This window comes from Triturus cristatus, chromosome 12 (assembly GCF_964204655.1).
Source record: "Triturus cristatus chromosome 12, aTriCri1.1, whole genome shotgun sequence".
NCBI classification, from domain to species: domain Eukaryota; kingdom Metazoa; phylum Chordata; class Amphibia; order Caudata; family Salamandridae; genus Triturus; species Triturus cristatus.
The window spans coordinates 46,936,064-46,958,724 of record NC_140595.1 but is presented as its reverse complement, the minus strand read 5'-3'; the positions used below and the strand labels follow the sequence as shown (position 1 = coordinate 46,958,724).

General features: G+C 48.6%; 1 protein-coding gene across 1 annotated transcript in view; it reads right to left on the bottom strand.

The window, feature by feature from the left end:
- SEMA6B (semaphorin 6B) overlaps positions 1–22,661 on the bottom strand; it is a 300,458-nt gene that overhangs the window by 24,012 nt on the left and 253,785 nt on the right. The window contains exons 11-14 of the mRNA XM_085638458.1: positions 20,682–20,813; positions 19,790–19,939; positions 10,338–10,523; positions 7,346–7,486 (exon numbers count right to left, since the gene is read on the bottom strand). Of these exons, the coding sequence (XP_085494584.1) occupies positions 7,346–7,486; positions 10,338–10,523; positions 19,790–19,939; positions 20,682–20,813 (609 nt within the window). The remainder of the gene's footprint in view (positions 1–7,345; positions 7,487–10,337; positions 10,524–19,789; positions 19,940–20,681; positions 20,814–22,661) is intronic.

Below are 22,661 nucleotides of genomic sequence, written 5' to 3'. Positions count from 1 at the left end.
GGCTGGATACTCAACAAGCCATGGTTGCTGCAAGTGCTCTGGTACCCAGGATATCAAGGTAGGGGGGCTCCTGGGGGGTCTACGGACTCAAAACTTGGTGGAGAGATGGGGCTGAGCTCTTGGAACCACGAAAACCTCTTCCTGACATGATGCTCCCTTGGTGGGCCCGATGGCCAGCAAAAAGGTATACCCGGCAAGTGCATTCGGTGCCTGCTGATGCAGGGGGGTGGCTCCTCCATTCTAAGGGAGATGCTAATTGGTTGTTGAAGCACTGGACAGGCCTCCAAGACCTTGGGAGGATGCACAGCTTTTGGATGAGTCGGGTCTTTGCAATTGTCGAGGTGCCAGCAGCCAGGCAGTGTTTGGGGCCAAGTTAAGTGTTGGTCCTACGTTCTCACGGTGACAGCTGTTCTTTGTCCTTCTTCTGTTCCCAGGTAGACAAACCTGTCCCTCTGGTGTCAGGGACCCCTAAACACTTTAGGGGCATTTAGGTGAGTGTAGGACAGTAGCCAATGGACTACCTACCCCTGGGGTGTCCACACACACCCCCATATAACCACTTCCTTCCAGGAGTGGGCAAAATCCTGACCCAGAGTTCCTAGTTTCACCAGAACCATGATGGTGAAACCCTTCTTTGACTCTCCACTACAGGTGGCCCACCTTGAACGAATGATGGAATTTATAGGGTGTGGGGCTGCTCCGAGGAGTGTCCCCAGTGCTAAAGAGGGGGAGAAAACCCCTGAGGCGCACAACTAATACTCCAGACCTCACAGTCTCACTGAGAAAAAAGCCAGGATTTACGTTTTTACGGAAGCCAGTCTGAAGCGGAATCAGCCGCAGGGCCAGTGGGAGTTAATTCCAGGCTTTGGCTGCCTGAAAGAAGAAGTCTTTGCCTCCCTTACGGACACGTGTAAAGCGGGGAATTGACAAGAGAGAAGCAGAGTAGGACCCCAGAAGTATGATACTGTACAAATCTCTTTGCCAGATAACTCGGGCTGGACAGGAACACTGCCCTTCAAAACAAGACCAAGGCCTTGAATACAATCAGTTTCCTGATAGGAAACCACTAGAGAGCTTTCAGAGCCGATGAAACGGACGAGCATCTGGGTAGATTCAAAAGAAGCCTAGCGGCCGCGTTTTGGACCACATGAAGGCAGTTCCCCAAAGCCTCCGCAACCCCCAGATAGACAGTGTTAGCGTAATCAAGTTGTGAGGTGATCAACTCGTGCACCACCAATCTCCTCACTTCCAAAGGGAGGAGAGTAAGGAATTTGTTTATGTTGCAGAGCATGGCAAAATATTGGCCCACTACTGCTGTGATCGGCTGCAGCATAGAAAGAGTAGCGTCAAGCTTCACCCCTAATGTTTTTAACTACAGCAACTGGAGGGTGAGGGACCGGCAGTGCAGGAGGCCAGAGATCGTCCCACCAATTAAACAGGTGAGAACCAATCAGGATAATTTCTGTCTTTTCCAGGATTGCATTTAAGTTGGCTGCCCTGCATGCAATCAAAGACGGCATGCATGCATTCCCTGAAAGAGGTTCCAATCGATGCATGGGAACCATTGAACGTATATGAGATAATTTGACATCTGAACGGCTTCACCACAAAGGCCAGCGGAGATATAAAAATATTAAAGAGGGAGGGGCTGAGCGCAGAGCCCTACAGCACCCCTTGCTTGGCTGCCTTAAATTTTGAGAAAAAAGTGGCAAGACAGACCGACTGGCCTCTGGAGTCCAGGAAGGACTTACCCCAATCCCACACAACCACCACACTTAAGGCAGACAATCAGTGAAGGAGGATGGAGTGTGGGACGGTGTCAAAGGCGGCGGACAAGTCAAGAAGGTTCAAATCCCCATTCAAGGTTCTCAGAGAGCTGCAAATTGGCCAATTTTTCAAGCATGTTAGTAAAGGCAGGAAGAAGTGATATTGACCTGTAATTACAAACTGTGTTTGGGCCTAAAGCCAGCTTTCATACCTGCTGACCCACTTTGGCTAGTTTTCCCGTGGCAGGCAGGACCCCTAGAGTGAAAGACTGATTGAAAATGGACTTGATCACTGGGTTGATGACATCTACTGCTTAGGCTAGCATCGAAGGGGGGCCTGATTTGCATTTGAGGATTGCTTCTCTCGATTGTTCTAGGGAGATTGATTGAATTTGAGTCAATCTGCTACTAAGGCTGTCCGAAGTCAGGACAGGAGGAGGGATATCTTCCTGGAGAGCAGGCAATGAACTCTGGATATCCGAGAGTTTAGTCTAAAAGAAAAGTTGCCAAACCATTGCACAGTTATTGAGATGGAGCAGTAATCTAGCTTGTAAGTGTGACACACCTTCTAACTATTTAATTTCCCGCCTGCTCTGGTGCCTCTGGCTTTGAGATGCTAATCTGCTAGCCATCCAGCTGAGGAGGTGTGGACACCTTCCACTGGAGCAGGCATTGTTTCTGACCTCCGAGACTGTGGGCTCTCCCTTTCAGGGGGTCAGAAACATGTCTGTGGTGGCAGACTGGGAGATACCAGACATCCAATACACTGGAGGACAAGTAGGTTTTCAGGGGCACCTCTAAGGTGCCCTCTGGGTGCATGTCATAATAAATCTGATACTGACATCAGTATACATTTATTAAGACAAGGTGTTTGATACCAAACATCATTATTTTCAGTGAAGCCATCATGTTGCCGGGTAACTCGTAATGACCAGTGCCCAGTACATGTCCTTAAGATGGCTTCATGTGCACTTGCAATGTCTAGCAAGGGAACTAGGCATTACAGGGACACATCGGCTCATGTAGGTGTACCCTTTCATGTAATATAATGCACCCTGCCATAGAGCTCTAAGGCCTGCTGTAGGAGTGACTTACATATAGTACATGCAGTGTACATGGGCATGTCAGCAGAGAGATGGGGTTGACCTCCTAGAGCCATGAAAATGCCCTTTTGAAGTTTTGCTCCCTCGGTGGGCCCGTTGACTAACACAGTGAACCGGGCAGATGCGGTCGGTGCCTGCAGATGCAGGGAGATGGCTCCTCCTCCCCAAAGGAGATGATCGCTGGTTGTCGAAGTGCTGGGCAGTCCTCCAAGTGCACAGCTGCAGGACGAGTCGGGTCTTTGCAATTGTCCAAATGCAATTAGCCAGGCAGGGTTTGGCATCAATTTCGGTGCTTGGTTCTCGCGGTGTCAGATCTTCTTTGTCCTCTTCGGTTCCCAGGAAGTCAAATCTGCCTGTCTGGTATTGGGAGTCCCCTAAATAGTCAATTTAGGGGCGTTTAGGAGAGTATATGATAGTAGCCAATGGGCTACCTACCACTAAGGTGACTACACCCCCTGTATGACCACTTCTTGTAGGGAGTGGGCATAACCCTGACCCAAAATTCTCTATTAACACCAAAAACAAGATAGCAAAACCCTTCTTTGGCTGTCCACTCCAGGTAGCCCACCTTAGGGGTGTGACTAGCCTGTGAGTGTAACAGACCTCCTAAATATCGATTTCCCACCTGCTCTAGTTCCAAATGGGCCTTAGGGAAAAGGGTGGCATTCCCCAGGTCTGGGGAGAAGCCGGGGTTGCATATCAAAGGCGGTAAAAGCTTTGAAGACTCTTGGCTTAGTATTCTGATTTACTAGCCATGCTGCTGGGGGAGGTGTGAACACCTGTCGCCGGAGCAGGAAATGTTCCAGACCTCTGAGTGCATAGGCTCTCCCTTGCAGGGGGTCAGAAACTTATCTGTGGTGGCAGGCTGGAAGATATCGGTCAACCAATACAGTAAGAGACTAGTAGGATTACAGGGGGTGCACCACTAAGGTGCCCTCTGGGTACATGTCTTCATAAATCTGATACTGGCATCAGTATGGATTTATTAAGACGAGGTGTTTGATACCAAACACCATTATCTTCAATTAAGCCATTTTGTAGCTGGGTAAATAGTGATAACCAGTGCCCAGTACGTACTTTTGAAATGGCTTCCTGATCACTGGCAATGCCTAGCAATGGAACTAGGCAGTACAGGGGGCATAACTGCTCCTACAGGTGTGCCCTCCCATGTACTATAATGCACCCTGCCTTAGGGCTCTAAGGCCTGTTGTTAGGGGTGACTTAAATATAGCACATGCAGTGTACTTTGGGGTTGCCCACAGGCAGTGGGCAATGTTGTGTTTTCAGAAATATTTGCACCATTTAACTCATCCTGCAATGGCAGTCTGCATGCAGTTTGTGTGTGGGTCCCTTAGGATGGCATAACACATGCTGCACCCTCTTTTGGTACCCATGCCCTGGGTACATTTACCAGGGACTTACAAGGGTGCTAAAGTCCTTGCCAATTGGGCTACAAATAACATTTGTCTGGTTTTAGGGAAAGAGCACTGGAGCCAGGTTATCAGGGAACCCAGTGCACTTCCAATCGAAAGCATCAGTACCAGTGAGCAGAAAGTGGGAGTGACCATGTCAAAAAGAGGCACTTTCCTACACCCGTCACCCTTCAAAATTGCACCGGACCCCGGGGGATGGGGTCCCCTGGGCCAAACTCCGCTCGGGAAGAGGGCCACGTGCCTCCCTCTCCTTAAAATGTGCACTGGCTCCGTTAATGGGTTCTCCGGGCCTGAAATCAGTTCCAAAGCAGGACTAGTTAGCAGCTGTTCTCAGAAAGCAATTTAATTAACCGGTGTGACAGTGGGCTTACAAAATGCAGTGTATTTATTTCCTTAGTGCCTCGTCTGTTTTTCTAGGTTGATGCTTACTGTAATTGTGTGCCCCTTGGCTGATAAAAAAAAATGTAGTCCTTGTTCTATTTTAATGAAATGTCTCGGTTTTAGTTTTTAGGTCGAGCATCAGCGCGCATGCGCCGCTGCAAGACCTGCTGTTATCACTTTATGGAGTGTTATTACACTTGCTGCTGCCACTGGTTCATAACTCCAACACTCTTATTTCCTGGCTCCTTATTGGCTGGTGCTCCTGATACATCACTTCCCTTTTTAAGCCAGGAGCATTGGTCAACTACAGTTTCCTTACACTGGAGGTCTTTATTTCTTTAGAGGCTACTTATTTTTTTGTGAAAGCGCCCCATGCCGCGCTTTCAATTTAAAGGCGGCCACGCCACTTTCTTTAAACAAGCCGTGTCTAAAGAAAGAAGCAAATGCTTTTTTTGTAAAAGCGCTCCATACCACGTTTTCACTTTAGTGGCTAAAGCGCACCTTTCTTTAGACACAGCTTGTTTAAAGAAACAGAGTTGCCAAAGCATTTGCAATGCAATAGGTCTCGCATTTGCAAGAGTATAAGCCATTGGCATTGTAAATGACAATACCTTTTATGTATGTGTTGTTTTTCAAAACAACACATATATAAAAGGCATTGGTATTTACCATGCCAATAGCTTAAACTCTCACAAATGCGAGACCTATTGCATTACAAATGCTTGTTTTATATCTGGTCACCCTACTCTCAGAGAATCTAATCATTCATCAGATCACAGACGTTCACATATCTACACCACAGCCATTATCTGTGGCATTAGCTCAGCAGGCAGCGAAGAGCTCAAGTACAGTGCGTCACCACAAACGCGTGACCGGCCCTCTATGGTTACTGCCGGCTGCCAAGCAAACAGCCCATGTTTCAAGCAAATCATTTGAGAGCTGCCAGGGAAAGTGCCGACCCAAGGTGCTTAGCAAGCTGAGCATTTCATTACCAGATCCCATCCATCAGCACTGGGTCCCTGTGGCCAAACCAAGCTCCTGCGCGAGCCGGCGTCCACTTTGGCTGGGAGGGGCTTTGAGCGTGAGGGAATACGCTCGGCTTCCGGCTGCGGTCTCTTATTGTACACAGCACCTGAACACACCTGCTTCCTATGGAAAATTGTGTGTATTTTAACACTGGTGGAAATTAGAAACGGGCAAAGTTCCAAAAATCACAACTTTGCAATTTTTTTTTATACTTCTGCGAGCTAGGTAAAGTGCAAAGCTTGTGAGGTTTAAAAACAAAAACAATTGGCAAAACCAGTAAGTCTGATTTGTCAGGGCTTTTTTTTGTTTTGTCTTGGTTGTTGCACAACTGTATTGTTGGAGAAGCTGGCCAGGCCTTTGCGATCTGAAAAAAAACATGGCTAAACAAATATCTGTTTTGGTCTCAAAAAGCGCACATTACTGTAGTAGTCTCTGGCACTGAAGGGAACTACTTTGTGTCTAGATGCGTTTGTTGTGAACCTTCAGGATGCATTCACTGCTAGTCAGGTTAGCCAATGGCTAAATGGACTGACCCGTTGCCCCTTGCTGTATTGGGCACAAATAAATGTGACATAAAAACAGACCAGTGAATGACAAAAGCTGGAATAAAGCACTTACCATCATATTATACACATTAGTAAAATTGAAAAGTCTTGGCGAGCGCCTGACCTAAAAATGGCCCTTTTAAGCAACCTCAGGTGTGTACCATTGCCTGAAGCTTGATCAGACCCCTCGTCTACATCTTACCTTGTGACCGTGATAGGGATACAGGCTGCGATGATCTCGGACGAGCTACTGCTCCAAATGTCCCACCCAAAAGGCATTTGGCACCAGAAAATTATCATAGGCAGGTGATCTGAGAGATTCACTATACCTCACAACAAATTGAGTGAACTTTGGGCAACTTCTTGAAACCTGGAATTTACCAATATCACTGCCTACGTGGGCAGAATAAAAGATTTACCAACCCCTAGTGGTAAAACATCCTTACTTAGAAGTGCTGGGGCTCTCAAAAGCACTCAAAGCTGGTGCAGGTATTCTGAACTTCATGGGACGGGCCTGTTTAGATCACTGATCAGGTTATGTTATAACAGTTATATAGCTCAGGTTGTCTGAAGGTTCTACATAGCCATAAAATGCTGCCGCCCTACTTTGCTTGGTTGACTTAGATGTTTGTACAGCATGCAATTATGGTAATAGACAATTAGGGATTTTGCAGTTTGACCAGACTTCCGCTCCCTGGTGAAATGAATTCAGTCATTCCAGCCATCACTTTTTGTATTTCTCAGGGCGTCACTTGAAGTGACGTGCGCATGCTTATATGTGGGCCCTGTGCTTGACCACTGATGAGACGCAACTTATCTGGGGGAGTTTCTGATCCTTTGCAGGAGGTATGTCTCCTAGCTGTTCAGGCTGGATGGTCCCTTATATTGTCATGTGATTCACCCCTGTCTGTATTGGAAATGTGAGCAAAAAACAATAGACTGAAATGCGGCATAAGGTAGTCACCAGTGTCTGAGATTAATTCGAGCATTCCACCCATTTTGTTCCATATTGCCTCTCTTCCTTGGTGCCACATTCCACCTACCACTATCTGGCCCTCCAGAGCAAAGGTGGCTCAGAACGGGAGACTCACTTTAGGCAGCTGCTGTGCTGAGGGCACCGTGCGATGGGCACCTTCACGACACAGGACGAGAAGGCCAGGAGCAGTGATCCGGAAGACTTGTCCAGCTCCATGGCCAGGATTCTTCTGTCCTCCTCGCTGTCCTGTCCACACCTGCAAAGAAAACGACATTCGGATCAAAGCCGTATGCATGTTCAGTGGAGATGCTAAAGAAAGAGAGAGACTGCAGACCCGGATGTCAAAACCGTGACTGTGTTGGGCTAAGGGCCAAGATGTCAATCTTATGAATGATTTGGACTAAGAGTCATTTTGATGAATGTTGCTGAAGATGCTAACTCATTTGGAATTTAGGCGAGTAGATCAAGCAGCGAAAGCATTTTACTAATGACCAGGTTGATATAGAGGAGTACTCGTTCAACCAATCTCTTTGGTCTAAAGGTTGGGTTGGTTAATATGTGACTTAGTTGTACTAAAGGCTGGGTTGGTTAAATAAAGATGTGATGTTGTTGGACTAAAAGTTGACTGATAAAGTTGTGATCTTGCTGGACTAGAGGCCGAGCTGATGAAGGTGTGCTCTTGTTGGAGTACAGGCAAGCCTGATAAAACCATGAACATGTTTCAGTAAGGACCACACTATTAAGACATTAAGACAAGTGATTTAAGTTTAAGTGATGTCAGTGCTGAGTGACTTTGGTCCATCACAATGTGAAACCGTGAATGACCCACTTTCCTCTTGACAAGAGGAGCGGTCAGTCTAAGGACACTTAAATGTACCACTGACATTTCATCCCGTTAAAAAAAGACTTTGAGCAGCATCCTTGTCGTAAGACACCATCTAACGATGAACGCAGCTTCTTCACGGTTGTGTTGTGATTCGTTTACAGAGGAAACATCGTGGGTGAAATGATACAGGTTCACTCAGCGAATCAGAGTGGGCGAGCCAGCCAGTGACTAACCTGATGTAGCGGGAAGTACCTGGTGGGAAGAGTGTTTCCACTGAAGGGATTACAGGGCATGTCTTGAAGAGTAGAATCGGAGGCAAGGAATATCTGTGGGCTTCAGGGGGAAAAATGCGACAGTGTGTTTCCAGTCTGTACCAACGTACTGTACCAGGCGGTTGATGGGACTGACCAGGACAGCACTGAAGGAGATAGTTGGTGGCCCTCTGGTGCCACTGATGTGGATTATGTCCAAGCATGGTTCTACCACTGGCAGAGTGTCAAGAATTCCTGTCATACGAGGGGAGGAAAACGGTAACCAGCGAAAACGGACTACATCTCCCAGGATGCTTAGCGGTTGAGAGGTTATGTAAACAGGAGAGCTGTTACATAACTCAAGGGAAACACACCCTTATGTAAACAGGAGAGCTGTTACATAACTCAAGGGAAACACGCCCTTATGTAAACAGGAGAGCTGTTACATAACTCAAGGGAAACACGCCCTTATGTAAACAGGAGAGCTGTTACATAGCTCAAGGGAAACACGCCCTTATGTAAACAGGAGAGCTGTTACATAACTCAAGGAAAACACGCCCTATAAAGGGAGGAACCGGGAGGTACAAGGCTGTCGGATATTGTGTTTACACCGACGTACCTGCTTCGTGAAGAGCAGTGTTCCGGAGTGGTGCTCCAGTAAGGCAAGAACGGAGGTAGGTCGAGTCGTTACTCCCTGGGCCGTGTCTTGCCCCATCGTCACCTGTGAAGGACCCGGAAGCTCTACCGGTCAACCATTGAGCTTCGCTTTTTGACTCGGCTGAGTCCAAGCGCAGTGGCGCTTTTGCTGGTTGGAGTCGTAACTCCCAGCCCGACCAGAGACACAGGGACTGCCAGCTGTAACGCACACCAGGAGGTGTTTGCCGCGTTACAGACTCGGAAGTCCACAGGATCGATTGAGCGGCTGCTCTCGGTTCAGTCTTCTTGCTTGTGATTGGGGTATCGGTGACGCATCACCAGGAGGTGACTCCGCGTCCCGGTGCAGTCTGAGGAAGAGGTTGAGCGGCTGCTCGCTTCAGGTAGAGACCCCGGCTGGGTGTTTCCCTGACTCCTCGATTCTCCCCAACACTCTTCGTGCCCCTCACAGCCTACCGATTGGCATTGTCGGCCATTTCATTTCTGCCCTCTGTTGGCATACGCCGGGATCGGCGTATATGCAGAGGACGGTTAGGACCATCCGTGCTGTGGGCTGGTAACGTACTTAGCCTGGAGGATTCCAGTGACTATAACTTTTGTTTGTTCTTTGTATTTTATTTGCCTTCATTAAAAGAACTAACCCTTCACAAGTGGTTGCGTCCTCATTGTCGTGTCTGTTAAACGATCCTGAGACGTTCAGGGCGTTACACAGAGTCTGGCTGGAAAACTAACTTTTTCCTTGATGTCCTGGAATGAGTCTACAGGTGACAGAAGCTCTTTTATCAATGTTTATGACAACTGTGTGGCTTTTTGTGATTGGTTGAACTGAAATGGGGAGGACCCCTCGTATCTCATTCGTCTTTGCCCAACATGTCAAGGATAAACCTCTGTCTGGAGGTTCAAGGTATTATCATAAATTTTATAAGTTGCGGGATCTAATTAAGTCGACACTTTTTATTTCAATGTCAGCAACAACTCCCAGACTTATTTCTACAAGGTGGGGGGGACAAGAAGATTCCTACAGGTTTTAGGTTCTGCAAGCTGTGGTGTCACACCTACAGGACATTAGCTTCATATTTAAAAGGCTAAGGAACATAAACAGAATGATTAGGGAATAAAGGTTGCTGGGAAAAGTTTTGGGTCAACTGGTTTAGCGATAAGAGATTTTGAAGGGAGAACTTTCAGAACGAATGGCTCTAAAGTCTGAGTTCTCCTGGTAAGCTGTTCAGCGCCATTGTTGACATCTGCTCCCTTCCCACCCGCATAACCAGGCTCCATCCTTACAAAGATCTGTCGCCTAAAGCTATCACTTCACCTTTCTCACCACAATCAAACACTACCCATGGGGGAAGAGAGCTTGGAATCCTCAGCTGTACCTTTCTGTGTTATACGTCTCAAACTCCTCCAGCAGCAGGCTCTGGGTGATGGTCTGTCCAGAACCAGTGACGTTCATCTTGATTAGGAACTTCTGGATAGACCCAGTGTCGGAACCCAAGAAGACAACAGTATAGTTCTTGAAGGGTCCTGCTGCTGTGTCGACCATAATCTTAGTCATCTGGTACCTGCAGAGGGGGGGACAAAGTTGTAATGGGTAAATGTAGGCTCCACAAAGACATAAGATATTAGCCCAGCTGCCGTTGATTCAGCTATGAACTTTCTTCGAATTGTCCATGACATGCCGAAAGTTAACACATCTCGGAGTCTGTCAAGGTGGCGGAGAACATTACTTTCAACACCCTGACAGACTATCATCCGACAAATTTAGAGATTGCTGCTGGCCCGGTGGTGATCTCTGTACCTTCATAGGAGCCCCTCCATCATGACGGTTCAGATCAAAGTACAAACAGTTTAGTGCACTCCCACCGGCCATTTTGCTGGCCGTCCACCAAACTTTAACAAAGTTTTTAGTTTTCAAAGACAAATTCCCAAAGTGAGAGTTTGTTATTGAAAGAACATGTAACTCAGGAACCCCGCACCCAAGGAGTCTTTTCCCTAGGGGGTGGGAAAGGGTCATTATTTTTTTTTTTCTGGCCCTAACTACCAAGTCTTACCTGGCAGTGCCAGGCAGAAAAATAGGACATCACCCCCCCCCCCCCCCCCCCCCCCCATGAGCATGTGGTGTAATGCCTTTCCTCGCACGGCTGGTGCGCCAAGGGTTTGGTGTACTGGATACCCCATCACATGTGTCTACCAAGCTCTAAATTTGGCCTTACATTCCAAAGTACGACAAACTCAGAAGCTAAAGCACAACCAGCAAAGCTAAGAGCCGACGGCAACTCTCATTCTTCAAAAGGAAAATGTTAAGATTGGGCCCTTGAATGGGCAACAGCACTGGGTCATTTACAAACAGCGTGGTGACGCGGCCTGGTAATGGTTACATCAAGTTACGTGAACGCAGCCAATTAGAACTCGTATCGGGCACATGACACTAGTTGATCTGCTTCCGCGGCTCGCTTGTGCTCACCAGTTCACTTTAGTGTAAGGAAGATGCTAACGAGCACTGACACAGAGAAAGATGTGGCGGTCAACACAGTGTACTCAAGCCAGAAGAGAGGAGTGGAAGCCAGGATAGTCTACCAGAGTTGGGAGATGTTTGGGAGCCAATAACTATTGCGACCGAGCAGGAAGAAAGTGGTGAAAGACAACTTAGTGTACCAGAACCAGTAGAAAGAGTGTAACCAAGCTGGAAGAGGGCAGTGAAGGCCTACCTAGAGTACTCAAGCCAAAAGGAAGTAGTAGAGGCCAACACAGTGTACCCATTCCAGAAAAGAGTAGCTGGCATACCTCGCCCACAAGAATCTCGTTTAAACTAACAGACAACATGCACCAGAGCTGAGATGGACTATTAGAAGGCTAAACTTAGTGTAACCTGACCAGAAGAGAGTAGCGGAAGAAAATATAGTGTACTCATGCCAAAGAAAGTGGTGGAAGCCAACACAACATATCTAAGGTGGAAGGGAGTTAAGGATGTACCCAGCAGGAGAGAGTATAGTAGCCAACACAGTGTGCCCATGCTGAGAGAGTTGTGGAAGCCAAAATAGTATACCCTGGTGAGAAAAGATTACAGTAAACAAAAATGAATGTACCCAAGCAAGAAGAGAGGAGTGGTAGCCACACTGTGTGCCCATACCAGAGGAGGGTAACGAAAGCCAAAACAATGTACCCAAAGCATAGGAAAGTAGTTTATGTAACCCAGCCAGGTAAGGGCGTATGCACAGACACTGCCCCCAACAAGATACAACCCTCACAGTCACAGGGCACCCAGGAGGCTGTGGCCCACTTCACCTATGGCCTAAAGAAGAGAGGTCACAGGATGTTGTGGTGCATTTATAAGAGACTCCATCTCTAGCAGACAGTCTGGTGCAGAGTGCTATGCCTCGGATTTCAATATCGACGTGGAATGACCACTTAAAAGACAACATCTAATCATTGTATGTAACGTAAAAAAACAAATTTAAAAGCAGGGCCAGTGTGGGATCTATTTCTAAATTGTCTCAAATGTTTACCACCAAAACTTTCAAGAGGCTTGAAAATCCTTTCTAATTCTGTAGTCTCTCTTCCAACTCGAGGGATGAATTACAATGATGGGTTTTCACACATTGATCGATACTATTTGCTGTGTAGCACATTATAATTAAATTTAAATATTTTTTTAAAAAAGAGGCAAGATGTTCTCAATCTATGAATGCTCAAAATACCCAAGGCAATTGTGAAAACTGTATTTTAAGTAACACTGGTGGACAAAATAACACAAGGCCTCTTCAGTGTGATTTTACCTTTTCAAAAAGTGCAAAAACCCCTTGCATCTTGGGCTGGTCACACATCTTTCCTTAGAACAAATACAATTGAAACGTTCCCCGGCATGAACCATTTATACACAGACGTAATATGCTATTTATTATTATTTTTGAGGGGGGGGCACCATGCCTTACTTGAGATTTCACCTCTCGTGAGTCATGGCCTCCCCCCCACACTCTATACCTCTGCATACATTCCATGTGTATTGATTGCTATGCAATATTAGAAAGAGCTCCTGGCTATCAGGACAGATGAAACACCAAAGAATAAAAAAAAAGCTAAGACACCATCTTGCATCAGTGGGTGGAGGGGTGTCGCGCCCAATGAGGCGAGACTGCACGAGCCATTGGTGGGTACAGACTGCGATAACTGCGGCGAGGTCTCGCGCCCTCCTCGCAAGGCAAACATAAGAGAAGCTGAAAGCATCCACCGCAAAGCAACTAACATGATGGATGGGTTGTCGAGTAGAAGTTATGAGGAAAGATTACCTCCTCTGGACATGTTTTGCCTCGAACAAAGATGGACGGGCGATACGACCGAAGCCAACAGGATTTTAAATGGGAAAGAGACAAACCAGGCTCGTCGGAGTCCGCAATGTCGACAGAGTCCACTGAGAATTCGCGCAAGCGAAGAGGGCGCGAGAGACAGGTAGCTCGTGAGTGCATTAATCCTCACCGAGGTGGAACCTCAATTTACCAAGGTCCTGAGCTGGGTAAACGAAATATTAATGCACTTTTTCCTCAGACGTGGAGAAGTAAAACAAATCGGAACTAGAATAGACTGATCCCTCTTTTCTTTGCACATCAAAGAACTGGCGAGAAATAATAATGATTTTGGCCCATCTTATTCCCCCCAGGTAAGAAGAGTAAGCTATTACCCTGGGGAGAGCGTTAACCGTCTGTACGGGAATAAATGCCGACGTGAACCGAACAGGTAGGAGGAGGGTCACCGCCTCTTCAGTTTTATTCACAGCATTTTGGAGATGGTCTCTTGAAGAGTCTCTTGGGAATCTCTGTTGCGACTGAAGCATTCGTTGCTAACGAAGGGCCAATAATTTCCTTAAATGCAGTTGCTAAGGTGGAGGAGCGTCGCCCCACTGCTCACTGATTGAGGAATTAAAATGAAAACATTATAATAACTTCACGTTATCATTTTATTCAAACGTACTGGCTCCGTTGGTTGGGGGCGAAGCGATGCTGGGCTGTTTTGAGGCCGGGGAGGAGTGATAGGCTAGTCTTAGTGCGCATGGCATTTTGGCCGGCTGTCTCGGGCCGGCCAAAATGAGGAAAGATTACCTCCTCTTTCATGTTCTTCACCGAGGCTGCCGTACAGCCTGGGTGGAGAACATGCCCAGGGTCCCATTCCCGGTCTGAGCATGACTCATGGTGCTCAGACCAAATCACAACGCTGCATTGCAGCGTTGAGGTTGGCTCAGGGGAGCCTGGGTGCTTCCGAAGCCAGGAGGAGGACGGAGAGGCGGCGGCCGGACACATCCAGGTAAGTGGTTTAAAAAAAAATGTATTTTAATTCCTTCCCCCCTCCGCTCCCCAACCTCTGTCCCGCCCCCCCCACGCCCGTTCGATAGCAGCCGCTACTGCTTAAATGGCGCAGCCACAACAGCCATGAAGAAGAGGTGATTGCCTTTTCACAGGCATCCCTTAGTCACTTGCCCATTCCTATTAGAAACCATAAACAGGACTAAAAACCAGGGAGTTAAAAACGAGTTGCTTGTCTGTAAAAATAGTTTTGCAGCTTGAAACCTTTCTGGATCACACGCGGTGCTTAATTCAACCATCCAGTGCCTCAGTCAGGAATCGTATTTGTTTGTAGCGACATTGTTATCTTTGGACATTGACCGTAGGCGTAAACATTGTAATGTCCTCAACAGTTGCTGTATGGCAGACCATGGAGTCCAGAAAGGCATTCTAACAAGAGTCTCTTGTTGATATCAACATTCCTGACCAATGATAGTCCTAACCCACCTCCCTCTCCATCATAATCAAATGGCAGACAGATGTTCGGGATAGTTACCGACTAAGTAGATGAGTCCCTTTAAGGACCTTTGCATGTACATGGATCTCACAAGGATATTCTGAATATCTGGCATGGATCTGACCCTTTCGGATCAATAGTGGTCACCCCTTTTACTGGGAGTGGCCCGCATTTCAGCAGGATACTTGCAAAGTATGTCTGGGTCTTATAAAAGCAAGCTTGTGGCAAGCCGCGATCCATGCAGTGATTTCACAGCATGGTTAAAGAATGTGCCTTATTAGCACTTGGAGACGATTGAGTCCATTAACTGGACTATATATCTATATATATGATCAATCTGTCCATGAATTAATCAATCAATTACTTGACAGTCTCGTGAACACTCAACATCATTCAGTCAAGGTTTAGACTGCCTCTGGTTGTCTCAGAGGTGCTTAAGAGAAAGATTGGTTAAAAGCAAATTGCCGGCTCCATGATCACAAACATGAAGAACATGTAAGAAAGCACCAATGTGTCAATAAATAACAAGGGTCAAATATTACACTGTTACCTCGCCTTTGTGCCTTTACCACAGCAAATCTTGTGCCGGCTTAAAAGTAGACAGAATTGGGTATTCCACAAATGTTGGTGGGGTGGTACTAAAAGACCTTATGTTGTCAACACTCGCAAACATGCTGCAGACGTCCTGCAAACGTCCTGCAAACGTCCTGCAAACATCCTGCAAACTTTCTGCAAATATCCTGCAAACTTCCTGCAAATATCCTGCAAACATACAGCAAACATTCGGAAAACATCTAGCAACCATTTGGAAAACCTGCGGGAGTGATGACCATTTCAAGTGTGAAGGGAGTTACTGTAGGTAAGGCTGAGTAACCCATGATGGCTCTACTCTCAAGACCCAAAGGCCCACCTACCTCCCTTAATGCCGGACACCACAATGTCAGGGTCGTAATGAGGTGGCATCAAGGCGCACATTCCATCACCACCAGCCTCATGCACCCCGCCTGGAAATGCACACTGCCTGGGCTGCTTGATTAATGTTTCATAAAACAACAATTAAGTCAAGCAGATTTAATTAGAAAGATAATATTCACGACAACTTTGGGGAAATGTCCAAGCCCGATACGCGCTCACACACACGTATGCGTGTGCGCGCATGCTCACACACACAGGAAGAATGATACACACACACACACACAGGAAGAATGATACACACAGAAACGTACACATCAATTCCTACATGTATCCCATAGTCTAGTAGATATGCAACGGTGTGCGCACGAATCCACACGCAAGTAAATAGACAGAGAGACAGGGACACTGCAAGTAGATTGCACACACACAACACGCTGTTTACACCTTTATATTCACAAACATACACCACACATGCAAAACACAGCTAACACGTATACATTCATGTATACAGAACAGAAACATAACATGCACACAGTGCAATGCATAGGAATGCGCACACACACGTAAAAGTATACACACGAGGGAGAGACAGACACGGGGCTTTGCAGACGTGCACACAAGCGCACAGAGGCCCACGCAGGCCGGCGCTGACAAGCAGCGCAGCACAGCACACCTGCGCCAGACAGCATGACAAATGTAATTAAGTGTCCCCCGGCGGGATGAGCTGCCGTCACTCCGTGGTGAGGCGCGCACGAGGCGAGGCATTGTTCTGTGAAGGCTGATTAACCCCTCCCTGACCGCGGCCCTGATGCCTATCACTGAGATGGATGCTGGTGCCAGGCAGAGGCCTCCTTCTGTCTCTCTGTCAGGCGCTGTCACTCCCGGCCTGGCAGGCGCGGGGTGCGCATCTATATGCGCCCCCCCTCCCCCCCCCCCCCCCAACTGGTACCCGGTGCACATCAGCACCGGGAACCAGGCGAGGCTGCAGGAGCATACAAGGACAGAGGAGGAGGGAAGAGGGGAGCCAGGAGTGACCTGCTGCAGATCTTAGGGAGACCTCCAGGGAGGCAGGGAGACCTTCCAGGGAGACCCACTAGGGAGGCAGGGAGGCCTCCAGAGACGGAAGAAAGACCTCCAGGGAGGCAGAGAGACCACTAGGGAGGCAGCGAGCCCTCCAGGGAGGCAGGGATACCCTCCAAAGAGATCTCTAGGGAGGCAACGAGCCCTCCAGGGAGGCAGGGAGACCCTCCAAAGATACCTCTAGGGAGGCAGGGAGCCCACTAGGGAGGCAGAGACCCCACCAGGGAGACCCTCCAGGGAGACAGGGAGACCCTTAAGGGAGGAAGTAAGACCAACTAGGGAGGAAGGGAGGCCTCCAGGGATGGAAGGGAGACCCTCCAAGGAGGCAGAGGTGGGAGACCCTCCAGGGAGACTCTCCAGGAGGCAGGGAAACCCTCCAGGGATGCAGAGGTGGGAGACAGGGCGACCCTCCAGGGAGACCTCATGGGAGGAAGAGGTGGGAGACAGGGCGACCCTTCAGGGAGACCCACCAGGGAGGCACAGAGACCACCGGGGAGGCAGAGAGACCTCCAGGGAGGCAGGAAGACCTTCGGGAGGCAGGGAGACCCTCAAGGGAGGCAGGGAGACCTCCAGGGACTACAGGAAGACTCTCGAGGGAGGCAGAGGTGGGAGACAGGGAAACCCTGTAGGGAGACAGAGAGACCCTTCAGGGAGGCAGCTAGACCCTCCAGGGAGGCAGAGAGGTCTCCAGGGAGGCAGAGAGGCAAGGAGACCTCCAGGGAGGACTTGTTGTTGAGGCAGTGAGGGGCTACAGGGGAAGGAAATAACATCTCCAAGAGAGGCAGAAAGTATGTGCTGGAGAAGCACGGGGAGTCTCCGGGGGAGGCGGGAGGGCTCGCTGGAGAGGCAGAGAAGGGATACATGGGAAGCAAGCTGATTGGGATCACAGTTCGGCCTGGGTACCCCCCAAATAGTGGCCCACCTCCCCGGATCCCTCCCGTTCATGAAACAGCATTTGACTAGTGTCATTGGGCTCATTATTAGAGAAATGTTTGATAAATTATGTATTTTAAAGCTCATAGAGCCAGAAACATTGGTGAAAACTAGAAGCACTACTCTTTGGCCAGGCAGGCGAGGTGAAATAAGGTGTCCCAAAGGCCACAACTCCTTTTTTAATCCGGCATTACCAGTATTTTAATGTCCTTGCCGGTATGAAAATGAAGAGAATCCCCTAATGCTGGCATTTTCTCCTCTGATCACTATATAGTTTAAAGTTAAAACAGTAAATGTAAGGTGAAAGCAGTTGAAAATGTGGTCTAAAGCTGCCTTAATGATCCATGACTGATAGTTAAAACTAAACAAAGGCAGAAAAGCCATGCTAAAGAGGAATACAATTTTTTTTATTATTGTATAAAGAATCCTCTTTCATTATTATGTTCCAGCCTTTGCAGACTCTTAAAACATAAGCAAACAGAAGGTTTTTTTTTTTTATTGTAGTTTTATATAGCATGAACTCTGCTCAAGGACAGCGATTATCACCAGTTACTTTACAGAAGATCAAATTCATTTTTATTTTAGGCCATGGGCAATTAAGTCAATTTCCCAGGATCACAGGATTTTGAGCGGAGGCTGGGACTCTAACAGGGCCGGACTGGGAGCCGAAATTGGCCCTGGTAAACTGCTCGACCAGCCTCCCTGGGGGACAGGGTGGCTGCGGCGAGCTGTTTGAAAGGGCCGATATCGGCCCATTTTGTTACAGGGGCCCGATACTGCCGGCCCCGGGTAACAAAAGTGTCCCTCCAGGGGACCAAAACCGGCCCCCACCATGGCGGCCCACCGGGGAAATGCCCAGTGCCCGCTGCAGCCAGTCCGGCCCTGGACTCAAACCTATTTCTATAGCTCCCCAATCGGCAAAGGAGGGGTGCAGAAAAGCATAGAACTGCTGATGCTCCATGGGAGCTGAGGTGATGATGGCCCAACGGTCCCCTCACCTGCCCCCAGCCAGGGTGCTGCACCCTCAGCACCCCACCTCACATTAACATCATGGCAGGGGAGTGGGACGGTGTTTCTGGGTATCTGCACTGTCCCCATACGAGCCAAGCTGAAGTCTCCAGTGGCCAGAACAATGCTGCAAGCCACCCCATAAGAGCCTCCCTGCCCATGATGTACAGCCCACATTGCAGTGGCCTGGAGGGGAAGACAGTAAGGCTCTGTGCGCTGGTTGACAAAAACCGTCCCACTGTTGACCCGTAGGCACTGGCCCATCGCCCAAAGCCCAACTGCCCGCCTTCCCAGTCCGATGCTGGAAGCAAGGTGCGTCTGCTGGGGAAGCAGGGAAACCCCCCAGGAGATACGGGAAGGAGTCGCAGGAGAGGTGGATACAAGGGAAAAATAGTATCTATGAGAGAAGCAGAAAACATGGGAAACATCCATTACTATGCAGTCATTACATCGCACTGCTTGTACAACGCAGCTGTTACAACGCAACTGCCTTTACATCACATGCCATTACAACGCATACCATTACAACGCATGCCATTACAATGCATTATAAGGTAAGTAATAGAGATTTTTTTGTTTTAGGGTGGGTATGGGTTTTGGGGTAGACGGTAATAGTAATTTTTACCCCTGCACTATCCAACACTTTCCCTACTGTTGCACTCTCTGGAGTGGGAATTGTAATTTTTACCCCTACACTATCCAACACTTACCCTACTGTTGCCCTAAAAGTATTATGCGTTGTAATGGTATGGGTTGTAATGGAATGCGTTGTAATGGTAGTTTTTAAAAATGCATTGTAAAATCATGCGATGTAAAAGTAGGTACGTTTTAAAAACCATGTTGTAAAAGCATGCGTTGTAATTGTTTGCGTTGTAACGTCATATATTCAGAAAGCATCTACTGTGGAAGCAGTGAGACCCTCCAAGGGAGGCAAAGAGACCCTAAAGGAGTAGCAGGAAGACCTTCCATCAGAGGCAGGGAGATCCTCCAGGAGAGGTAGGGAGACCCTGGAGGAGTGGTATGGAGATCCTCCATTGGAGGCACAGAGACTCTCCAAGGGAGGTAGGGAGAACCAGCAACGAAAGCAGGGAGACCCTTTTACCTGGTCATGGTCCTTGTAATCCATGGAGTGTTGCCGACGGAAGGTACCGACTCGTCCATCAGAGGGTGAGTCTTCACAAAGTTCAGCATCTCGTCGGGGAAGCCGCTGGAAGCGTTGAAACGAGCCCCGGGGTGGGCACAACACCCAGGCCTGGAGGACGAGGAGAAAGAGGTGGTGGTGAGCATCCCTCACGCCAACGAACACTGTGGTAACACCGCTATCTACAGGTTAAGACTGAGAAATGTGGATCCGGCTACCAGGGTCCCAACTCCGCTGTGGTACGTCCTCCACAATACAAGACCTCCTCAGGCCAGGTAGCTGCCTGTTCAATGCAGGACTACTGGTGACCCCACAGATGGACGAATGGGGCTCCAGTATCGTCTGGCCAGCAAGGTCGGAGGTCAGCTGCTTTTGCTTGTTTTCATCATGAAGGGAACTTCATGAACCAACAAGAATTTCAGGACCAACCTGCTTTGTTATACTATGACCTTGTAGCTCATTCTATAGCTGAGCTTCCTTTCAATGCAGATCTCGGAGAGTGATCCACTGAACTGCAGGAACCGTCGTTCAATAGTGTCTGTGGCTTTGCTGGTGTTTGGTTGTGTGTGGTCAGCAGTTTGTTCAATGTTTAGCTTAGAACTGGGTCGTGAAGATTAGTGTGAAGGTGGGTTGAGTCTGATCTTGGGAGATCCTTGTATCGTTTTATGTTCGTGGGTAGATCTGCCGAGGGCTTTTGCTGTGGTCTACATCTGCCTATGATGATGGTCTTTCTTCCTCATACGAGGATTTAGAGGTAGTGGCTCTCTCCTCCCACCATCACCAAAAACACAACAGTACCCTTCTGGACATTGCACCTGCATCGATCCCCGGGATCCACGCCCATCTTACTCACCTTGGCTTGGGGACCAGGTCCTCCGGGACCGGAGTCCAGATGGACTCAGGGGACTTCTGCTCCCTGAAGCGACCCTCAAAGACCGATGCAACCTGGTCCATGTCGAAGGCGCAGACCGCCGATCCAGGGATACTGCTCAACGAGAAGAAAGATAAGGATGAATGAGAGAGCAGCGCTTCACAATGTAGAGAGATGAGAAGAAGCAAGACACCAGCAGGGCGGCAACAACACCGAAGGCTCTGTGCATTCTGTGTACACCAGTCACTCTCAAAGAACAACAGAGGCCCCTTTCAGACCGCATACTTAACCTGTTTAACCAATCACACAACCCCAGATCAGTCCACTATGGGGAAGCTCGTCCACCCCTTAGGACCAGCCGATTAGCGGGGCTGCACCCTTGCTTCCGAGGACCTTTGCACGAAGAGAAATTTATCTGGTCAATACTATTAGGAAGAGCGACTAGTTCCTTTCAGCGCCAGACACCGAAATGGGAGCCAGTGTAGCCCCATATAGAACAATACCAAAATGGCAAAGCTGGTCTCGGCCCTTCAGAGCCACACGACTGAAAGGAAGGCTACACTTTGCTGCTCAGACCCACCCCCTATGCAGAAGTAGGTCTAAGGCCCAGGAACCTGCAAATCAGTCCACTATATGGAGGCTTGTGCAAGGCTACTCAGACTCATTCCTCTGTGGGAAAGCTTATCTGGTCCCCATCCAAACTGACCGGCTCTGCGGAGGATTGTCCATCCCAAGTTAGGATTATATCTCCACCAGGATCCTAGTCTGGCCACCTCAGAACCAGGCTATTGTTGAAAACATTGTCTGGTCAACTTCAGACTATAGCCGCTACCTAGAAGCGACTCTGGTTTTATTTATTTTCAGCCCACTTCTCCTCTGATCGAGGCCGCCAGGAGAAAACTCACCTTGTCATTCTCAAGTCCAGCACAGAACGAGGACACGTGTCTTAGCAGTCCTTAGAAACAAGCCACTTGGGGACAAGCCCAGGTCACTAGAGATAGCCTGGCTTTGTCCTCGTTCATCTCAGAAGCCAAGGTCACTAGGGACAACATGGCTCAAACATTCATGACATTAGAAAACCAAGTCACTCTAGGCCACAAGGCTCGGCCCTCAGGCCTGAGGAGAGGACCTGGCTCTGTCCATGGTGGCCCCAGAAGTCTAGGCCACAGGTACAACCTGTTTCAGTCTGAGGTGGCTTCAGACACTGAGGTCACCAGAGAAAGCCAGGCTTGGGCACGGGTACCCTTAGAAACCCAGGTGAACAGAGAAGGACCGGCACAGATGACTAGAGTTAATCTGGCTAGATCCTGTGTAAACACGGATGCCAAGTTAACTAGGGATAACCTGGTTCAGTCGTTGGAGCCATTAGAAGATCAGGTCCCATCAGACAGCTTGGTCCTGGGCGACAAGGGATCATCAGGTCTGTAAATGTCCGCCGGCTCACTCCTGGGTGAGGCCAGAAGTCTGGCACACAAGAGACCGCTTGCTCAATCCTGCGTGAACATCATTCACCAGGTCAGTAGAGAGACCCTGGCTCAGACGGAGGACCCCTGGTAACCAAGTCACTAAACACAACCTGGCACTGTTCTTGGCCACCTAAAGCACAGATTGCAAGATACAACTAATCTCTTTCCTGGGAGACCACAGGTTATCCTGTGATCACAGAAAGCCTGATGCGGTCTCTTTCTTAGATGCCCATGTCACTAGTACAACCTGAGACCTGGGTACTCGCAGAGGTCCTGATGAGAGAGACAGCCTGGCCCTGTCATGGGGGACTCAGAAGCGCTCGTATAACCTGGCCCAGTACTGGGTCGCCGGAGGAAGCCTGGCCCAGTCCTTGGTATCCACAGATCCCAACAGTCAAGACTGAGAGATGGACTGGCTCATTCCTCATGACCCCAGAACCCATGTCACCTGAGACCTCACAGCTCTGTCGTGGTGGCTTCGGGGCTCCATACGCTG